Source organism: Balaenoptera acutorostrata, chromosome 5, assembly GCF_949987535.1.
Source record: "Balaenoptera acutorostrata chromosome 5, mBalAcu1.1, whole genome shotgun sequence".
NCBI classification, from domain to species: domain Eukaryota; kingdom Metazoa; phylum Chordata; class Mammalia; order Artiodactyla; family Balaenopteridae; genus Balaenoptera; species Balaenoptera acutorostrata.
Window position 1 is genome coordinate 56,432,162 of NC_080068.1, and position 22,726 is coordinate 56,454,887.

Consider the following 22,726-nt stretch of genomic DNA (forward strand, 5'->3'; position numbering starts at 1 on the left):
CTGTCCAGTTTTCCCAGCAAAACTTATTGAAGAGGCTGTCTTTTCTCCATTGCATATTTTTGCCTCCTTTATCAAAATAAGGTGACCATATATGCATGGGTTTATCTCTGGACTTTCCATCCTGCTCCACTCATCTATATTTCTGTTTTTGTTCCAGTACCATACTGTAGTATTGTATGATTGATTACTGTAGCTTTGTAGTATAGTATGAAGTCCAGGAGACTCATTCCTCCAGCTCCATTTTTCTTTCTAAAGATTGCTTTGGCTATTCAGGGTCTTTTGTGTTTCCATACAAATTGTGAAATTTTTTTGTTCTTGTTCTGTGAAGAATGCCATTGGTAGTTTGATAGGAATTGCATTGAATCTGTAGATTGCTTTGGGTAGTATAGTCATTTTCACAATGTTGATACTTCCAATCCAAGAACATGGTATATCTCTCCATCTGTTTGTATCATCCTTCTTTCATCAGTGTCTTACAGTTTTCTGCATAGAGATCGTTTGTCTCCTTGGGTAGGTTTATTCCTAGATATTTTATTCTTTTTGTTGCAATGGTAAATGGGAGTGTTTCCTTAATTTCTATTTCAGATATTTCATCATTAGTGTATAGGAATGCAAGAGATTTCTGTGCATTACTTTTGTATCCTGCTACTCTACCAAATTCATTGATATCTCTAGTAGTTTTCTGGTAGCATCTTTAGGATTCTCTATGTATAGTATCACGTCATCTGCAAACAGTGACAATTTTACTTCTTTTCTGATTTCGATTCCTTTTCTTTTTCTTCTCTGATTGCTGTGGCTAAAACTTCCAAAACTATGTTGAATAATAGTGGTGAGAGTGGGCAACCTTGTCTTGTTCCTGATCTTACTGGAAATGGTTGCAGTTTTTCACCATTGAGGACGATGTTGGTTGTGGGTTGTCATATACGGCCTTTATTATGTTGAGGTAAGTTCCCTCTATGCCCACTTTCTGGAGAGTTTTTATCATAAATAGGTGTTGAATTTTGCCAAAAGCTTTATCTGCATCTATTGAGATTATCATATGGTTTATATCCTTCAATGTGTTAATATGGCATATCACATTGATTGATTTGCATATATTGAAGAACCCTTGCATTCCCGGGATAAACCCCACTTGATCATGGTATATGATCCATTTAATGTGCTGTTGGATTCTGTTTGCTAGTATTTTGTTGAGGATTTTTGCATATAATGTTCATCAGAGATACTGGCCTGGAATTTTCTTTTTTTGTGACATCTTTCTGGTTTTGGTATCAGGGTGATGGTGGCCTCGTAGAATGAGTTTGGGAGTGTTCCTACCTCTGCTATAGTTTGAAGAGTTTGAGAAGGATAGGTGTTAGCTCTTCTCTAAATGTTTCATAGAATTTGCCTGTGAAGCCATCTGGTCCTGGGCTTTTGTTTGTTGGAAGATTTTTAATCAGAGTTTCAATTTCAGTGCTTGTGATTGGTCTGTTTATATTTTCTATTTCTACCTGGTTCAGTCTTGGAAGGTTGTGCTTTTCTAAGAATTTGTCCATTTCTTCCTGGTTGTCCATTTTATTAGCATACAGTTGCTTGTAGTAATCTCTCATGATCCTTTGTATTTCTGCAGTGTCAGTTGTTACTTCTCCTTTTTCATTTCTAATTCTGTTGATTTGAGTCTTCTCCCTTTTCTTCTTGATGAGTCTGGCTAATGGTTTAACAATAGTCTTTATCTTCTCAAAGAACCAGCTTTTTGTTTTACTGATCTTTGCTATCGTTTCCTTTATTTCTTTTTCACTTTTTTCTGATTTGATCTTTATGATTTCTTTCCTTCTGCTAACTTTGGGGGTTTTTTGTTCTTCTTTCTCTAATTGCTTTAGGTGTAAGGTTAGGTTGTTTATTTGAGATGTTTCTTGTTTCTTGAGGTACGACTGTATTGCTATAAACTTCTATCTTTGAACTACTTTGCTGCATCCCATAGGTTTTGGGCAGTCGTGTTTTCATTGTCATTTGTTTCTAGGTATTTTTTGATTTCCTCTTTGATTTCTTCAGTGATCTCTAGGTTATTTAGTAGCGTATTGTTTAGCCTCCATGTGTTTGCATTTTTTTACAGTTTTTTTCCTGTAATTGATACATAGTCTCATAGCGTTGTGGTCGGAAAAGATACTTGATACGATTTCAATTTTCTTAAATTGACCAAGGCTTGATTTGTGACCCAAGATATGATCTATCCTGGAGAATGTTCCATGAGCACTTGAGAAAAATGTGTATTCTGTTGTTTTTGGATGGAATGTCCTCTAAACATCAATTAAGCCCATCTTGTTTAATGTATCATTTAAAGCTTGTGTTTCCTTATTTATTTTCATTTTGGATGATCTTTCCATTGGTGAAAGTTGGGTGTTAAAGTCCCCTATCATGATTGTATTACTGTCAATTTCCCCTTTTATGGCTGTTATCATTTACCTTATGTACTGAGGTGCTCCTATGTTAGGTGCGTAAATATTTACAATTGTTATATCTTCTTCTTGGATTGATCCCTTGATCATTATGTAGTGTTCTTCTTTGTCTCTTATAATAGTCTTTATTTTAAAGTGTATTTTCTAAACCTGAAAAAAAAAAAAAAAGTGTATTTTGTCTGATATGAGAATTGCTACTCCAGCTTCCTTTCATTTCCATTTGCATGTAATATCTTTTTCCATCCCCTCACACTCAGTGTGTATGTGTCCATAGGTTAAGTGTGTCTCTTGTAGACAGCATATATACAGGTCTTGTTTTTGTATCCATTCAGCCAGTCTACGTCTTTTGGCCGGAGCATTTAAGCCTTTTGCTTTTAAGGTAATTATCGATATGTATGTTCCTATTACCATTTTCTTAATTGTTTTGGGTGTGTTTTTGAAGGTCTTTTCCTTCTCTTGTGTTTCCTGCCTAGAGAAGTTCCTTTAGCATTTGTTGTAAAGCTGGTTTGGTAGTGCTGAATTCTCTTAGCTTTTGCTTGCCTGTAAAGGTTTTAATTTCTCTGTCGGATCTGAATGATTCCTTTCTGGGTAGAGTAATCTTGGTTGTTTTTCCCTTTCATCACTTTAAATATGTCCCGCCACTCCCTTTTGGCTTGCAGAGTTTCTGCTGAAAGATCAGCTGTTAACCTTATGGGGATTCCCTTGTATGTTATTTGTTGCTTTTCCCTTGCTGCTTTTAATATTTTTTCTTTGTATTTAATTTTTGAAAGTTTGATTAATATGTGTTTCAGGGTGTTTCTCCTTGGATTTATCCTGTATGGGACTCTCTGCACTTCTTGGACTTGACTGACTATTTCCTTTCCCATGTTAGGGAAGTTTTTGTCTATAACCTCTTCAAATATTTTCTCAGACCCTTTCTTTTTTTCTTCTTCTTCTGCGACTCCTATAATTTGAATGTTAGTGTGTTTAATGTTGTCCCAGAGGTCTCTGAGACTGTCCTCAATTCTTTTTATTCTTTTTTTCTTTATTTTGCTCTGCAGCAGTTATTTCCACTCTTTTATCTTCCAGGTCACTTATCCATTCTTCTGCTTCAGTTATTGTGCTATTGATTCCTTCTAGAGTATTTTTAATTTCAGAAATTGTGTTGTTCATCACTGCTTGTTTGCCCCTTAGTTCTTCTAGATCCTTATTGTTTCTTGTATTTTCTCCATTCTGTTTCCAAGATTTTGGATCATCTTTACTATCATTACTCTGAATTCTTTTTCAGGTAGGTTGCCTACTTCATCTTCATTTATTTGTTCTACAGGTTTTTACCTTGCTCTTTCATCTGTAACATATTTTTTTGTCATTTCTTTTTTTTTTTTTTTTTATGGGTGGTGCTGTTTTCCTGTTTTTCTAGTTGTTTGGCCTCAGACCTCCAGCACTGGAGTTTGTAGGCAGTTGGATACAGCTGGGTCTTGGTGCTGAGATGAGGAACTCTGGGAGATCTCACTCCGATTAATATTCCCTGTGGTCTGAGGTTCTCTGTTAGTCCAGCGGTTTTGACTCAGAGCTACCACCATAGGAGCTTGGGCCTGACCTCTGGCCCGGGAACCAAGTTCCCACAAGCTTTGTGGCACAGTAAAAAAAAAAAAAAAAAAAAAAAAAAAAAGAGTGAGAAAAAAGAGAAAAAGGAGCAGTACAATATCAAAGAATAAAAAACAAAATAAAATTAGAAAGATAAAAAATATATTAGGAAAAATAAAACTATAATGGAAACAACTGCAACAAGGTAAAATAAGACCACAACAGAAAAAAGGAAACAAAAAGTGGGCGGGGGAAGCAAGCCAGAAGGAGAGAACAATAACAAAGTATAAAGAATAAGATAAAATTTGAAAAATAAAAGATTTATTAGGAAAAATAAAAATATGAAAGAATCAACAACAATGAATCAACAAGGTAAAACAGAACCCCAATCTAAAAGAGGAAAAAAGAAAAAAAAAACAGAAAAAAGCCTTGGCTATGGGGGCGGAGTTTAGGTGGGGTGGAACTTAGGCAGGGGCATGGTTCAGTGTGGGGCAGGACCCAGGTGGGGGGGGGGGTGACGTTTGTGTGTGGGGCAGGGCCTAGGCTCAGGACCCACATAGCTGGAAAAAGTCCTGGGGGCGGGGCCTAGGCAGGGCAAAATTCAAGCATGGGGGCACAGTGGGTCTCTGCTTAGGACCTGTGTGGAAGGGAAGAAGCAGCACATGGAAAGGAGGGCCGCCAGAGTGTGGGGTTCCGGAGTTTAGAGGTAGGCCCCTGGGTGAGGGTGTGTGGGTGGGGTTTAGGCCCAGTGCGTTTGGAGGGGGTCTCAGAGGGGGTCTCCGAGTGTAGAGGTGGGGCCCTGGGTGGGGGTGTAGGAGCAGGGCTTGGGCTCTGCGCAGCAGGAGGGAGGCTCCAAGGGCAGAGGATTAGGCCCAGAAGCCCAACAGGCTCCCCAGCTGCTAAGCAGACAGGGAAAGCACTGGCTGTGTTCCCTTCTGTTCCTTCACACCCCTCCCCTACCATCTCCCCCAGGGTCTCCCCCGTCGCCGCTGGACCCCTAACCATGGGTGGGTCCCGCTGGGTGTAGGAACTCCTCTCCTCCCCCAGCCACCTCTCAGGGGTTCCAGTCCCATAGGTCTGGCCTTTACTTTTGCTCTCCCTTCCCTCCCTCCCACTCCCTCAGGACCACATAGCTAAAGGGGGCCTCGGTGGGCAGAGGATCAGGCTTGGGATCTCAGCAGGTTCCTGGGGGCCCAAGTGGGCAGGGGAAACCTAGCCATGCTCCCTTTCGATCCTCTGCTCTCCCAATGGTTCCCCAATTTCTCCCTTCAGGCGTAGGATCCCTTCCCCTTCCCCAGCCACCCCTCAGGAGTGCCAGTACCATCCCGCCTCCACTTCTCCTCCCCCTTCACTCCTCCCAGGCCCCACGTCCTACCCAGTCCCTGGGGGTTCCTACTGTCCCATTAGGTGCCCACAGTCCCCCACCAGTGCCTGGTAGATGCCCAGTTGTACAAGACGCGAATTCCACGTCCTCCTGGTACGCCATCTTGACTCCGCCCCCATCAATGTCTTTTTAGATTACCAGTTTACCATTTCCTTTGTTTCCTATGTCTTCCTGTACCTAACAAACACCCTTCTTCTGGGTTCAATTTCCTTCTTACTGAAGTACTTCCTTCATAAATTCTTTAACAAGAGTACAGGAACAATAAACTACACATTTGTTTAGTTTTGTTTTTGTTGTGATGCATGAAAGGTCCTTATTTTAGCCTCATTCTTGAATAATACTTTAGTGTGGATATAAAATTCCAAGTTGATAGCAATTTTCTCTCAGCATTTTGAAGATACAATTATATACTGCCTTTTATCGCTATTAAGCAATTGTCCTTCAGTCAAAACTTTCTTTGGTAGCTAGTTTTTTCTCTATTGTTTGAAAATCTTCCATTTGCCTTTGGAGTTCAGAGTTTTATTATGATGTATCTGTGTGTGTGTTTTGTTTTATTGAGTATGCTTCAGACTCATCTCGATCTGAGGCTTCGTGTCTTTATTAATTCTGGATAATTCTCATTATCTCTTGTAATACTGCTGCTCCTTTATTTTTCTGTGCTCTTTAGCATTTCACTAGGTAAACTTTGAGATGTCTCCTGTCTCTATTTGATCTTTTTCATACCTTTATCTATGTTACATTCTGTGTGATTTCTTCATCTCTTTCAGTTAACCAGTTTCTCTTCAGCTTTGTCTACTATTCTGTGTAATTCATCCATCAAGTTTTCATTTCAATTAAAAAGTATGTTTGACTATGTTTACCTGTTTTGAAAAAGTACTATACTTTTCTTATATTTATAATTCCCCTTTTATGTCATTAGTCATTTCAAATTTACTTACCTGAATATCTGTTAATTTTATTATGTGGACTTTTTGAGGATGCTCTTCTTATTCTGATTTTAGCTCATGATGTATTGTTTACCATTGAGGTTGTATACTTATCTTTAATCCCACTTTGTAATTGGGATCCTATGCAGTCTGGATTTAACATACATACCTCCAAAGCATTTGCTTCTATCAGATACTCTAGGAGGATTGGCATCACATGGACCATTTTTTGGTTAATTTCTTAAAGTGTCTGGGACCATGCAGGTGGTATTAATGTAAATCCAAAACTTTCAGGAAGTCAGATTCATGATTATGAATTCTCAGGAGAACCTTTTTTCCATCCAGACCGGGACCTCTGAGACAACTAAACTTCTTTTTCTTTTATGATGTGAGTAGTTCTTCTTTCTAATCTATGCTTTCACTGAATGCCTAGTTCTTTGAGAAACCTAGCCTTATTCTGAAACCTCCTGTCCATCTCCCTATTTTGTACTAGCTCAAGACCTCATCTCCAGTATCTATTAATGCTGAAACACAAAACTATTGGAATTCTAATGCTTAACATGTAATATTCATATTCTTCTTTATTTTTAGTCTTCTAAGATTTCCCTTATTTTCACAGGAGCCCAACTTTGCATTTCAAATAGAATTTATTATATTTTAGCTAGCATTTCTGGTTGTTTTATATGAAAAGCATTTAAAAATTATTTAGGTTTTCATGTTGCTAGAAATGTAAGATGTAATTATTTATTCAGTGTCTGCTTCTTCATCTAAAGTGCCCTATTCATGAGAATGGCAACTGTGAATCTTGGTTATAGCTAATTTCTGAAACTAAGAATAATGCCCAGCACAAAAAAGATGCTTATTTAGTATTTACCTAGTAAATACTAAATTAATATCTGGGGTGAATATTATGGCAAAATCAGCAATTGAGATGAGAGGAGGCAGCCTAGAGTGAGTATGAGAGCATCAAAACCAAATGTGCCTAATGCACATTCATTTTCAGAAAAGGAGAGTGCCAAAATTAGGTGGAGGAAGTGATTTACATGGTAATTTACATGGGAGGAAATGGATATTATCTCGATTTTAGAGAATTATAACCTTTAGCCAAATTATCAAGGTTCTTGTGAGAAGCATCAACAGTTCATCGAAACAGAGATAAAAATCTTAACGTATGACTACAGAAGTTAAAATTTGCTTTTGTAGCCAGATAAGGGGGTGTAGGTACCAGAAAATTAACTTGAGCTTTTAAGTCACATAAACTTGGAAGTTCATCCCTTTATAAGTTTGTTTAATGAGATGAGTGGGGTTTTCTGAAGATTTGTGAAGTCTAACCATAGCTAATACTTACAGCGTACTTACTGTATGCTATGTACTCTTCCCAAAAGTCTTACATATGTTAATTCATATAATCTTCATAATAACCCATTTTAATGTGAGGATACAGGTACAGAAAGATTAAGAAACAAAAAACTTACCTAAAGTCCAACAGTAAATGGCAGAGCTGGTGTTCAAACTCTGGCATTCTGACTTTAAAACAAGCTATCCTGAATGGTGGGTACAGTGTACTATGCACTGAAATCTAGTGTTTGTGGGATAGCATTGTGATATATCATTACATACAGAAACACTGTTATGTGAATCTGTTCTAACGTTAAATTTCTTAAGTAATGTTTTTAATGCTTAATCAAGAAGAGTATATAAAGAGAACGACAGAAAATTATCATAATTATACATTTTTAAAAATATCTTTATGGTTTTTCAGGCAAAGTGGTAATGATGTGATAGCAGATATTGTCATGAAATTTAAATTCACCAAGAATAACAATGGACCATCAGTGAAAAGCAGAATTGAGTCTGTTTTACGCCAAATGCTGATTAACTCTGGAAGCTTGGCAATGAACCCTTCAACTGAGTTAACACGCAAGTATCATTTTTTTTAGCCATTTCATTTCAATATATCTCTCTACCAGTTCTAATTCATGTTTCGATTTAATGAGAGACTGACTTTTTTCCCTTGGAATTAAACTTTATGAAAACAATGTATTATGAAGCTAACTATAATATATAGCTCTCCAATATAAAATATTCTAAAGTTTTAAAGAATCATTTAGCATTCATGTAGTAAGTTTTATTTGCTAAAAATTCTTTATTATTTTTCCCTCTCAACCCTCCTTGTAAGGGATGTTGCTGTCAGATGTTCAATTTGTAGGTATGTTATAAGAATGGTAAATAGCTGTTCAAGGTCAGAGAACAATTTAATTAAGGATCTATCTCCCTGAGAAAAGAGCATGCAATTGCAAGGTGTCTGGTAAATACTTGTAGAATTAAGAAGGAAATTAGAAGATTTAACAATATCCCTACCTCCTTTCTGAAAATCCTCTCTACTTCTGCCTAGAATGGAATCTATTTCCATTGTTTTTCATCCCTATTGCTATCACTCTGGTCTAAGCCAACATCATTTCTTACTTGAACTACAGCACTAGCCTCCAAGCTACTCTGCTTCTATACTTTCTTGGCCCTTTCCAATGTGTTGTCCACATACTGATCAAGGAAATATTTTAAAATATAAATACAATCTTGCTTAAAAGCCTCCCATGGCTTCCCACAAAACAAAACAAAAATAAAAACAAAACATAAACACCACATGTAAGAAGAATACCATATTTCCTGGTTTACCCAGGACAGTCCTGGGTTCATGCCAATTGTCCAAGAACCATTATTAATATTAGTCTTTACGTCTTCTGGTTTGGACAATAAATGATATGGTGATCTCATCTAAAGCACTGTATGATCTGGTTCATACTTACCCCTCTAGCCATTTATTATACCATTCTCTTCCTCATTCACCACAATCTGGCCACACCTTCACTTTCTCTGTTTGCAAAAATTCTCTCCTTCTTGCCTCAGGGCCTTTGCATACATTATTCCAGTTTCTTATAACACAGGTTATATCACCCCCTTGCATCTGTCAAGTATCATCTGAATCATTTCTTTCTAATGTAAGTCTTTTCTAACTTCCAGTACTAAATTATTTACCTCTGTCATACACGCCTTCATTTTCCTTTACAGCGTTTATCACAATTGAAACTACAATATTATTTCTGTGTCTTCATCCTACTCTGTAAGTTTTCTAAAGGCAAGGACCAGTCTGCTTTGTTCATCCTACTGTCCTTCTACTGCCCAGTGTCTAGCACATAATAAGTACTCCATTAATATTTTTGCATGACTTTAAAAAAAAAACGAATTACTTAACATATGCATAGAATTTAAGGACACTCCTTCAACTTTGTCATGCACTGCTAGCTTAAGAAACCATGATTCCCCTCATAATAAGCTCACAATTAAGGGATTTTGGTGGTTCCCACATTGGACTGGTAGTTAATCAGCAAATACCTGTTATAGTTTTACTAGTTGTTAAAATATTGAAATTCTTTCCTATCTGTTGGTAAATAACCACTGCACCAGCCCTACAAAGGTGCCTCCCCAACCCCTCCAAATTCTCCCTTCCCTACCTTGGACTCCCAGCTCCTCCCCTTGCAACTACAGCATTAATGCTTAGCACAGCAAGGACCTCCAAGACACTGATCCAGCTCCATAGGTGGCTGTGTCCTTCCTGACTGGCTGATGCTCATGCATTACAGTTTGTTTAATCCTCACAACAACCACATGTTATAGATCCTTCTATTGTCCCCACTCAGAAAAGATAGATAATTGCCCAGGGCATACAGACAGCATGTAGGGGAGCCAGTATTGAAATAAAGTCTTTTTGCTCAAAGAATGAAAAGGAATGGTCAGCTCTTTTTATTTCCTTTCTCCAAAAGGATGTTTTGCCTCCTTTAACATTTACAAAGCAGGTGTGATGTCCAAGCCCTGTGAAACTTCTGGCAGCAAAAAAGTTTGTTTAAGTTGACTTCAGAGAACATGAACACCTGTCTGAGAGGTTTAGATTTATCTTATAGGAAATAAGAAGCTGATTTCTCATTAAAAGATTTCAAGCAGAGAAGAATATACTCTGATATGATCTACATTTTTAGAAATGTCAGTCTGGTAAAGTAGAGGTGGATGCATTAAAAAGGGCAAAAGTGGAGGCAGGGAATAGGTGTCAAATGATGAAAGCATGAACTAAAGTAGTAGCCAAAGGGAGGGGGAAGACGGTGCTAATGCAAAGGATGGTTAGAGGCTAGAAGGTACAAAATCTGGAAAGCAATAAGATGTGGGAAATGATGAGAAAGGAGGAGTCAGAGACCATTTCAGATTTCTAGCTATTGGTGGAAATGGTGTCATTTACTAAAGGAGAAAATATAAGTAGCAAATTTGGAGTAAAATTTGGTGACATTGAGTTTGAGATGGCTGTAGGACATGCAGAGAAAACTGTTCTATAAGCAGACATTAAACTGGAATATACAAACTGTCACTATCTGGTACCAACATATTTTCCTTTCTGTGCTCTCCCACCACTTCCCTACATGCAACACTTGTATTAGCTCTACTGACTTTATTGTTCCACAAACATCTGACACCTCCATGCATTTGTGCCCACTATATTTCTCATCTGGAATGCCTTTTCACTTCTTGCCTGCCTGAAAAACTCCTTTTAGGTATTCAAAGTACAACTCAAATGTTATTTTCATCATGATAACATCTTTGAACCAGAATCATTAGTAACTCTCTCCTTTATCCTCTCTACTTCGCACCTAAATTTATTTCAATGATTTCTTGATCAATTTCTACCTATAAATTATGTGATGGCAGACCCCCTATATTTTGTTATACCTGCAGTACTACAAATAGTATCAGTAAAGTAATACAGATATAGTTATATGTACATACATATATATTAGAAAAAAATGAAAAATTAACTTCTCTTATAGCATTTACTACATTGTATCTCCATGATTATGTTTCTGTTTTCCCAAGTAAACTGAGTGACTTGAGAGCAGAAATATCTTTTAAATAAATTTTAAGTATCTTTTAAGCGTTTGATGAGAAATTAAAGCACAAACTTTAGTGTGCAAACAATAAATTGAGGGAATATTATAAACAGTTTTCTGAAGGCCATGACTCAGATTCTTTCAGCAGGTCTGTGATGTAGCCAAGGATTCTGTATTTTAGCAGTCCTCTAAATGATTCTGATTATGGTTGTCTGAGGACTACACGTTAAGAAATTAAGGTCAAATGGTATACAGTCCTTTTTGTATTGATCTTACTCTCTCTCTCTTTTTAACACCAGCAATAAGTGACATGGATACAGAACATATTTTAACTCAAGGTAAGCTTTTAAATTACTTTGTAAATGTGGTTTACCAAAATAAAAAGAGTAAATGTTCAAGTGATTTGTAGTCTTTGCCAAGGCAGTGTCTATTGAGATGGTATCTTTATTCTTAGTTCATTCATGTGGGTTGTTGTTGAGATAAGATATTGCTGATTCTGTTGGCCTATGAAGTGATGTTTAAGTTTTCCCCTCCTTTTAGAAGGAAGAAGTAGCAATGCCATTCCACCACTCTGTAAAAGTTTGGTCTCATTAAGGTTTTCTTGGCAGCTTTGGGAAGTTTTTCCTGCCCTGGTTCCATGGCAGCATTTCAGTAGACTTGTAAATTATGTTTAGTTGCATCATTTATATGCCTTCTCCTAACCACCAGAAGAGCTTGCTTTGTTGTGGATTTAAGTTAATCATAAAGTATAATTAAAAAATTACAAAAAGCAATATCAGTTTTATGTCTATAACATATTAGAAAAGTCACTGCTTTCCAATGTCCTTATGTATACTCTCAGGCTAGGATAGCAGAAATATAGCCCCTAGAAAACAGCAGTTTACTTCTCTGGCTAATAAAAGGTAGTTAGAAATTAGTTCAATATATCTTGATGGCTGGCCTATCTCCCATACTTAAGTGATGTTATAAGTTAATGCTTCCTCTGTGGGTGTTTTTCAACTTCATTATATATTTAATTCATGCTTCTTTTTCATTAAAATGTGCTTAAATAATTTACTAGAGAATTTGGTTGGAGAATGTAGCAAAGGAACCTATATTCCATGTATATTCTTAATGGAAGTCTAGTCCTCCTCTATCTGGGAGATCTGTTAGAAATAATGCCTTTGGATGGTGTCCTATTGAAGCAATGTCACTACTTCAGAGCTGGTCCAGCAATAGAAACTGTTGGTGGTGATTTACCTCTAATTTCTCAGTAATAGACTAAACAAGAGGAAATAAACCATGGGAGTGGGAGTTAAGAGGAGTTGAGTGATCCAGCCCACTCCAGCCCGTTTCAGCTTTGACCATTGGAGAGTCATGGGCTCTCTTAAAATGTTTAAATAAACCTCATCTAGATACTTAGAAACCTTCAGTTATCCTCGAGAATATTCTGTGGACCTAAAGTAACTCCTTTTCCAGGGCACATTTGGTAAGATAGAGTCAGTTACGGATGTGGACTGAACTGTCCACAATGAACTGAATTACCACTATAGAGTCTTCATGATGAGAGCAGTTTCCCTCCAACTTCACTGTGCACATGAATCACTTGTTAAAATGCAGCTTCTAATAAGTTCTGAGAACCTAATGCCCAGCTTGGTGACTATAGTTAGTAATATGGTATTGTACACTTGAAAGTTGCTGAGAGTAGATCCTAAGTATTCTCATCACACTTACACACACACACACAAAAAAGAGAACTATGTGAGGTGTTAGATGTGTTAATTATCTTGAACTTGGTAATCATTTTACAATGTATATGTATATCAAATCATCGCACTATATACTTTAAATATATATACATTGTATCAATATTTGTCAATTATTCCTTAATAAAGTTGGAGGGAAAAAAAACGCAGCTTTTGATTTGTTCCCTGATGTGGGTCTGAGAGTCAACATTTTTTTTTTGTCATTGTTGTTCATCTTTACTGTGGGACAACTGACAAATAAAATTACAAGATATTTAAAGTGTACAATGTCATGATTTGATACATGTATACATTATGAAAAGATTCCCCTCATCCAGCTAATTAACACATTCATCACCTCATGTATTTATCACCTCCCTCCCTTTTTTCTTTTTAGTGAGAACTCAGCAAATTTGCTACTCTCTCAGCAAATTTCTATTATACAATACACTGTTGTCAACTATAGTCACTATGTTATACATTAGATTCTCAGACCTTATTCATCTTACAGCTGTAAAAAAAGATAACACCCTTTTACCAAACTCTCCCTATTTCTCCAACCCGCTGGCCACCACTTTCTACTGTTTCTAGGAGTTCAACTTTAATTTCCACATATAGGTGATACCATGCAGTATTTGTCTTTGTCTGGCAATTCCCTTAGCACAATACCCTACAGTTTCACCCATGTTGTTGCAAGTGACAGGATTTCCTTCTTTTTTAAGGCTGAATAACATTCCTGTGTGTGTGTCCATGCTTGTGTGCATGCTTATGTGCACATATATACCACTATTTCTTGATCCACTTATCTACTGACAGACACTTAGGTTGTTTCTACACAGAGCCAACATTTCTAACAAGTTCCTAGGGGAGGCCTGTGCTGCAGATCCACAGACCACACTTTGAGTAGCAAGGCTACTGAGAAGATGGAAATTTCCCAGAGAACCTGTGGCCTGAACTGGTGCCTCCAGCACTGACCTATCTTAACCCCCACTCATGAGGAATTCCAGAGAACTCTGAAGCTGCTCCGGAATTTGAAACCTCCATGCCAATTAAGTTCAGCAATGTTCTCTAAAATGCAGTCTATAGGCAACAGTCACATAAGTGCTCTAAAAATATAACATATTGATCATGCTTTTGGAAAGCCTAGCATGTCCTGGGAAAGAATACATAAGAGACATAAAAGTCATAAATGATGACGAAATTCTTAAAGCATCTGCCAAGTGTAAGAATCATGATCTTCTCAGCACATTAATTCCCTTTTCCCATTAGAATGTGGGGCCCGTCCAGACCTAATAACATTGTCTGCCGAGAGAATCATAGGAGGCACTAAAGCTAAGGAAGGAGACTGGCCATGGCAAGTCAGTTTACAGTGGAGTGGTGTTCACCACTGCGGAGGTGTCTTGATCAGTAAGAAGTGGATCCTGACAGCAGCTCACTGCTTCAGAAGGTAAGACCACAGTTACCTACCCATCTTGGCATACCTTAGTTGTCTCAATTAATACTTACATCTGTGTTAGAGGGTATCAATCAATCACATTTTATGCATAAAAAATTGATCATTAGCGATATTAAATAACTTGCCCTGAATAACACTGCCAATATGCGACACAGCCAAGATTCAAATCTAAATTCAACTGGTTCCAAAACCATGCTCTTATTCATTTGCTGAAAGAAAGGAAAGGAAGGGAGGGAGGGAGGGAGGCAGACAGGGAAGAAAGAAAGAAGAGTATCTTTTAAAATCTTCACAATAAAGACCCTGAGGCAAAAGAAGTTTAATATAAAAAATTCATGCATTTTCTTGTTGTCAAATATTTTTTCTTTAGAATTTTTAACTAGCATTTACTCTCTTGCAAGCTACTGTACCTCATGAAAGTATCTCCTGGATATATAATTTCTATTTTCCGTATAACTCCACTATCTAAACTCCACAAAACCCTCAAATTATTTGGTTACATTTTGCTTTTATTCAACCTTAAAAGCATGTTGCATTAATCAACCTTCCAATTCATAGATCCTTATTTTCATCAGTTTGTACAAGACCTTTCTCTCCTTTTATTTTTCTCCTGTCACACCTGTATTCCACTTCTACTACCTTCCCTGCCCCCCATAGGCCTCACACAAATATTTGACATATGTCTTTAAATATGCAATTACCTGCAAAACCTTTGGTGTGTGTGTGTGTGTGTGTTTAAATTATATGAGTAGCATTGTGTATAAGCCTCATATTTCCTTACTGTTTTTGCTCAATCCTGGGAATTTTAATCTGGTCCACCACTGCATCCACCATATCCCTTCATCCAGCTAGGTTGCTCCAACTTCCCACTGCCACAAAGAGCAGCACATATACACTTTCTCTCATGCCTTCATATGTGCCTCTCTATAAACCTTCAAGAATTTCTCTGACATACATACCCAGAAGTATATATACAGTGTGTTAAATACACTACAATGCTTTCCAGAATTTTACATCTTCACATGTAATGCAAAAGAGTTCGAACTTCTTTCTCACCAACACAATACTATTCTTTTTCAATTTTTTGTCATTCTTATGAATATACATTAGACGCTCATTATTGTTATAATTTCCATTTCTCTGCTTATTAGTGAGTTTGAGTATCTTTTCATATGTCTACTGGCTGTTTGGGCTTCTCCCATGAAATGCCTATTAATATTTTTTGCTCATTGTATAATGGTTTTTCCCTCCATTTATTGCTGGTTTACAGACTTCGGTATATTCTACAAAAATTTTAGATATTAAACATTGCAAGTCTTTTCTCATTCATCTGATAAATATGTCTATGGTACAGTTAATTTTGTTTTCAGATTTTTATGTCTTTTAATTGATTTTCTTTTTTATGCTACATACTTTTTATTGAAGTATAGTTGATACACAATATTATATATTATAGGTGTACAGTATAGTAATTCACAATTTTTAAAGGTTATACTGCATGTATTATAAAATGTTGGCTATATTCCCTGCATTGTACCATATCCTTGTAGCTTATTTATTTTATATATAATAGTTTGTACCTCTTAATTCCCTATACCTATCTTGCCCTTACCCCCTTTCTCTCCCCCTAGTAACCATTAGTTTGTTCTCTATATATGATACACTTAATTTTGATCTCATGAAATTCATCCATTCTTAACTGTAAGGTTTGTATCTTGGGAGTTTGGCTAAAAAGTCCCTATTCCTAGGTCAGCAAGATAATGCCTTATATTTTTTTATATTAGTGCACTCTCTTTCTCTCTCCCTCTCCCCCTCTCATGCGTGCTCTCTCTCTCTCTCTCTCTCTGTGTGTGTGTGTATGAATACATACACACACACACACACCCCAAAATCTTCAAGAAGCATCACACTTAGTACAGAAAAATCATTCATCAATTAATAAGACAAGGAGCCCCTTACCATCACTACTATTTAAATGGAACTTCTGGCTAAAGGAAAGGAAAAAAATAACAGTTGGAAGGAAAGAGTTAAAACTAAAGTGAACATTATTTCAGACTCCTTAGTTGCTTGAATGGAAGGATGTAGAAAAGGGAGAAATCAAAGAAAAGTTTTGTGTTATACTAGTGTTCATCAAAGTATCAGTATATCCTTATTGGAATAACGGAACACCAGGACGTTCATCACCCCAAGATATGTTTTCTAAAATATTTCTATGTTCTTTAGACAAATGATCACTCATTGTGCCAGTAAAGAATTACAGAAATAGATCACAAAGAAATGTTAGTCAAATACTTCCTAGATTGGGGGTGGAGGGGACAAACACAAAAACCAAATATTTGAAATTCTCATAAGTTCTCTATTCAAATAACATGTTTTCATATTTTTAGCCACTCTGATACTCGTCAATGGACTGTCACTTTTGGTATCTCCACAACATTTCCTAAAGAGAGAAGAGGAGTAAGGACTATTTTAATCCATAACAATTATAGACCTGAAACTCATGAAAATGATATTGCACTTTTACAACTTGATAAAGAAGTCACCTTTTCCAGAAATATCCATACGGTGTGCCTCCCAGAGGCTAGCCAGTATATTCCACCTGGTTCCACTGCTTATGTAACAGGATGGGGATCTCAAAAATACACCGGTGAGTATCTCAGGAAAAATAAAACAAAAACAGCAGCAATATCTCCTGGTACTTGCTAGTACGCTTTTTTTTTTTTCCACTAAGGAACACCTGAAGGGTAGGTTCTATGGACAGAACCATCCTACAGTCTGGTCATCCTAAGATCTAACTAGAGTTCCTTCAGCAAATCAAAGCAATGTCCCTAGAAACTATACAGAATTCTCACACACAGTAGTAGGAAAATGTAAAAGCAAGTTATACAGAAACATGAGTTCTTCCATGATCCAGAGACTCTACAGACTTGAATGGCTCCCCTATAAAGAAAATTTTAAAATTTTATAAGAAGATTTAGATAGGTATTCTCTAAGGGTTTTAAGGTATTCTGAACTGAAAGAAATCCTGCCTTCAGACCAAGAAACTCTGTGTGTACATAAGTATTGTTCACACTTATTTATGAAGCAAATAAAATGAGAAAAAGAAATAAGGGTGACATGAAAGAGCAAATATAGCCAAGGGGAAAATGAGTATCAGCTAGAGAGTGGAAGGATAGCATTAACAATATCCATGGGTTTCTAACTATGTTGTAGATCATGTCTCCAAGAAACAAAACAAAGGCTGAATTGTCCTAGAAAATATTTCATTGTGTTTTCATGGCCCAAAGTAATCTGATGTAGTAAATAAAATTTGTGCCAATCACAAAAACGGCAGTGCCATATTGAAGGAATATCAATATAAAATAAATTCATTCTTTAGCCATGAAACAAGATTTGTTTCTCTTTTGTTACTATATTAAAGGTTAATCAATATGTAATTTTCTAATTCAAAGTTAATCAGTGGATATTTCAAAATCTACTAGTCAATTTTAAGTAAGCGGATTTTTTCCCCCTCTTAAGGTGTAAGGGGCACTGTATCACAAACCTAAAGCAAAAAAAGAAAAACACAGATCTATGTAAAGGGGTAATCCATCTCTACTATGGAAATCTTTGCTGAGAAAAAGCTACTAGTACATTTTCAATAGCCTTCTTTGCTGAATAAGAGATAATGTTTGGAGTACAATGATTCCTTCCTATATTCACCATAGAATCATTAATTTATCTACCCTGAAGTCCATTTTCATTCTGCTTTTATACTTAACAGGCAGCACAGTTTCAGATCTACAACAAGCACGGGTCAATATAATAAGTAATAATGTATGTAATGCACCATCTAGTTATAATGGAGCCATCTTGCCTGGAATGCTATGTGCTGGACTATCTCAAGGTGGAGCGGATGCATGCCAGGTAAGTTCAAGACAATGTTATCCACGTTATCAGCCAAGTTTATAAGCACTTACTAACATGTCATATTGTGATAGACATAGAGGTATCATTATAATACACAGCCCTGATCCTCTAAAAATGTATTGTCTAGATTTTACAGATTCTTATATGAAGTTGATCTATCATGAAACACTGATTCTGAGAAGCCAAGTTGCAAAGTGGTTAACTATCGAGCTCAAGAACCAGACAGACCCGGGTTTAAATTCCTTAACCTCTATTACCAATGCTTTTATCTATAAAATCGGGATAAGAATAGTATCTAACTTTTTAGGTGCCACTAAAGATTAGATGGAGATTAAATATGTCAGGCGCGCACTAAGCAAGAAAGAAATCTCAGCTATCTCAGCTATTTCTACTGTTGTTGTCAACCTAGACCATGATCACTGACATCAATAACTTTCATCTCAACCTTCTACTATGAAGACTTAAATAAATCACTCATCTAAGAGTTGTAGATAATTGATTTTAAAAATATAAATAACACCTGAATATCAGCACCTTGAAGATAAAAAATTTATACAAAGATCTTAGTTACTTGAGTCACCATAGCTCCCACAATTGTAAAACAGCACTAATGAAGGAAAAAAAAAAAACTATTTAGATCTACTTTGTAATTTTCAACCAAATATAAAAACACTAACAATAAATATGAATTCTTACTCTAATGTAATTAGAATAAGATTTTTTTTTGGAAGGTATGTTGCTATTTATTTTTCATAGATCTTTACCGTAGTATAATTGCTTCACAATACCGTGTTAGTTTCTGTTGCACAACAAAGCAAATCAGCCATATGCACACACGTGTCCCCATATCCCTTCCCTCTTGAGCCTCCCTCCCATCTTCCCTATTCCACCCTTCTAGGTCATCGCAAAGCACCGAGCCGATCTCCTTGTGCTATGCTGCTGCTTCCCACCAGCCAACTATTTTACATCTGGTAGTATATATATGTCGATGCTACTCTCACTTCGGCCCAGCTTCGCCCTCCCACCCCATGTCATCAAGTCCATTCTCTATGCCTACCTCTTTATTCCTGCCCTGCAACTAGGTTCACCGGTACCTTTTTTTTTTTTTTTTAGATTCCATATATATGCGTTAGCATACGGTATTTGTTTTTCTCTTAGAATAAGATTTTAATACTAAATTTGTAATTAAACTATCTAAACAACTGATGTGGTTATATTTTTTAACAGATTTTATTCCTATGTCTGAAACCCAACCCCATATAGTAAAAGCAACAACTACTTAGTGTCCAAAATTACATTTTTGGAATTAAGAAAAATCAATCTGTTTTCTTGATGAATCTGCTACTGCTTTCCTGACTGAATCATAAGCAGAAAAATGAGGTCTATTCTTTCCTCAAACATTGCTGACTTTTATATTTAGTGCTTACATTCTTGAAAAAGAGGATAAGTAGTAGTTCTTACATAGTTTTGGCAAAGACCCCAATCCATGAGCACTTTCCCCAAAATGAAACATTTTTCTTAACTACAAGCTGTGTGGGGGTGGAGGGGAATTGTTTATCAATTTTCAAGACACTGTTAATTACCCACTGGTTTTTATTCACTTTAAGTGGAGATGTCTTGATGGTAGGGAATGCTTCTTGTTCCCCTTCCCATTTTCTTCTTTTCTATTGTTAGCCCTGTAACAACAAATTCTCAACTTTCATAGTAGTTTTACAAAGAATTCACCAATCATATAAGCAACAAACCTCTACACGATAATTTCAGATCTACTAAGAGCATTAATTAGAACTGACTTAAGGATATACATGAGATATAAAAGGGTGTTTATTCATGCTTTACTCATGATACACTTTACCTTCTGCATATACAGATTCTGCTCTTCCTCCAAGCTCAGTTCAGGCCATAACTCACCATGAAACTTTCCTGTGTGTTCCACTCCTGGGCCTCACTGATTTTCAGCTGAAATACTATATATAATGCATAGAGTTTATGCCTCAAAAAAATAGCACTTTACATAAGAGCTTATGAGATCCTATTTGTTTTTGTTTATTCATTTTTTTTAATTGCATTATTTACTTTTTATGTGCCAGACTCTGTGCTTACACAGTATCACCTGAACTCAGCAAGTCTATGGTCTAGAAGAGAGACCACAGGCTCAGATATCTGCCCAATCAGGCAGTGAAGCTGCCCAGATACAGAAAAAATTACATGTCCCACTTAGTTTAATATTTGCTTGCCCACTCTTGGTAAGACATTATGCAAAGAAATCTCTTACTATAGAAGAAGTAGAAGAAAAATACAATGATGGGAGAGTGCTGAGAACTGGTAAACTGGAGCACATGTGCAAGATCTAAAGGAGGCAGATGCCAATCACTTCCATGCAGTGCTTGCCATCAAGCTGGTAATTCAGACACTAACCCTTCTCCCCATCTAAACCAGTAATTAAGTAGGCATGGAAGAACTAGCTACTATTAACAGCAGTCAAATGAATAGCAAACTATTCTAGAAGCACACTTGGTAATAACAGCTGAGTTTTATTAGTACTATTTACCAGGCTATACTCAGATTGCTACGCATGTTAAACTCATTTAAACACAAAAATATTATTTACAGATGAGGAAGCTGAGGTACAAAGGGCTATCAAGTAGCTTACTGAAAATCATATAGCTAGTAAGTAGAGGATTCAAACCTAGGCTAACTCCAGAACCCACAGACTTAACCCATTACACAGCATGTAAGATATCCTAATTTTTCTCCCCAAATAGATTATTACATGCACAAATCTTTAGTTGGTTGGCTTACTATTATAATTTGCTGGTAAATATTTCATAAGGAGTGTTTTACTCATTGCCATATAAATTTCTATTATTCACCAAAAGAATACTTTTTGATACACTGTATATCAACACCATGCATTGTGCTATGAATAGGAAGATAAGTGAGATTTCTAAAAACTTATTCATTCAACAGACATTTTCTTAGCATTTCCTTTGGTCTAGAAGCTTAGCATATAGCAGTGTCCAGAATATGTATGCTCCCCCCTTTCCCTTATGGACCTCACAGTAGAGCCTGAAAAACAGACACTGAACAAGTATCATAAATGCAATGAGAGTTGCAGAGATGTGCAGCTGCTACGAGGGGAGCTGATCCAGTGGGAGTAAGTTCAAACAGGCACACAAATGTGCATGTACAAAATAATGAAGCAGCATTATTGTGAAAGTACCCACAGGATGTGAGAATGCAGGCAATGAAAAACTAATCTAGCCCAAAGCTGGAAGTGGTGACAGTGGGGAGGAAAGGTGCAGGTGAGGGATGGCCCCCTGAAGGAGGTGAGCCTGGGATGGGTAGCAGACTGGTGGAGTCTGGAAAATATGCTTCTCATCTTCTCACAGTTGCTGAAGGAACAACACGTGTACTTGGAAGATTTTGTTAATTTTCGCATGACTTGGTATTTAGTATTTCAACAGGAAATGTCAGACTAACTTTATTGTCATACTGGATGTGACTTCTACTGCCATAGAAGTAAACTCAATACTATTTCATTGTTTTCACACTTAAATAATCAATCACTCTGTTTCTTTCAGGGGGACTCTGGTGGCCCACTAGTACAAGAAGACGAACGGCAGCTCTGGTTCCTCGTGGGGATAGTAAGCTGGGGGTATCAGTGTGGTCTGCCAGATAAGCCAGGAGTGTATACTCTAGTGACAGCCTACCATGACTGGATAAAAAAACACACTGGGATCTAGTGCAATAAATAACATCTCTGTTGCAGAGTCTGAATGCAGATATGCCTGTCTAAAATTCTAAAACTTTTCAGCTGCAAAAAGAAACAAAGTGTCCTATTTTAACATTCTGTCACATAAATACTAAAGATTAAATACTATTTAACTTTTAGCTGTTACTATGGGTTTTATATTTTCTCAAGAAAATTATATGAATGTTGCATAGTACTGTGCCAGGGGAAACACTGTAAACTAGTTACAGAGGTAACAATTATACTATACTTGTGATAACATAAATGCTAGTAGTGAGAGAAACAGATACCCTGAGAGTGGAAACTAAAGGAAACTGCACAAGTCTGCAAGGTCAGAGGAGTTTCCTCTGTGGAAGTCTCATCAAAGCTGATAAATGGGCAAAGTATACAAACTTGCAAAGGAAGAAGTTGTAGATAACATTTAAGACAGAACAGTATGAGGCAAGAAAAATACTATATTTTGAGAAACGAAATTGAGTTATTTGTAGTGAGGTGAATGGATCTAGAGTCTGTCATACAGAGTGAAGTAAGTCAGAAAGAGAAAAACAAATGCCGTATGCTAACATATATATACGGAATCTAAAAAAAAATGGTTCTGAAGAACCTAGGGGCAGGACAGGAATAAAGATGCAGACGTAGAGAAT

General features: G+C 36.7%; 1 protein-coding gene across 1 annotated transcript in view; it reads left to right on the forward strand.

The window, feature by feature from the left end:
- The window catches only part of TMPRSS11D (transmembrane serine protease 11D), a 47,360-nt gene extending 25,286 nt beyond the window's left edge, over positions 1-22,074 (forward strand). The window contains exons 5-9 of the mRNA XM_028161716.1: positions 8,074-8,231; positions 14,236-14,413; positions 16,807-17,066; positions 18,183-18,325; positions 21,913-22,074. Of these exons, the coding sequence (XP_028017517.1) occupies positions 8,074-8,231; positions 14,236-14,413; positions 16,807-17,066; positions 18,183-18,325; positions 21,913-22,074 (901 nt within the window). The remainder of the gene's footprint in view (positions 1-8,073; positions 8,232-14,235; positions 14,414-16,806; positions 17,067-18,182; positions 18,326-21,912) is intronic.
- Positions 22,075-22,726: the final 652 nt, after the last annotated feature.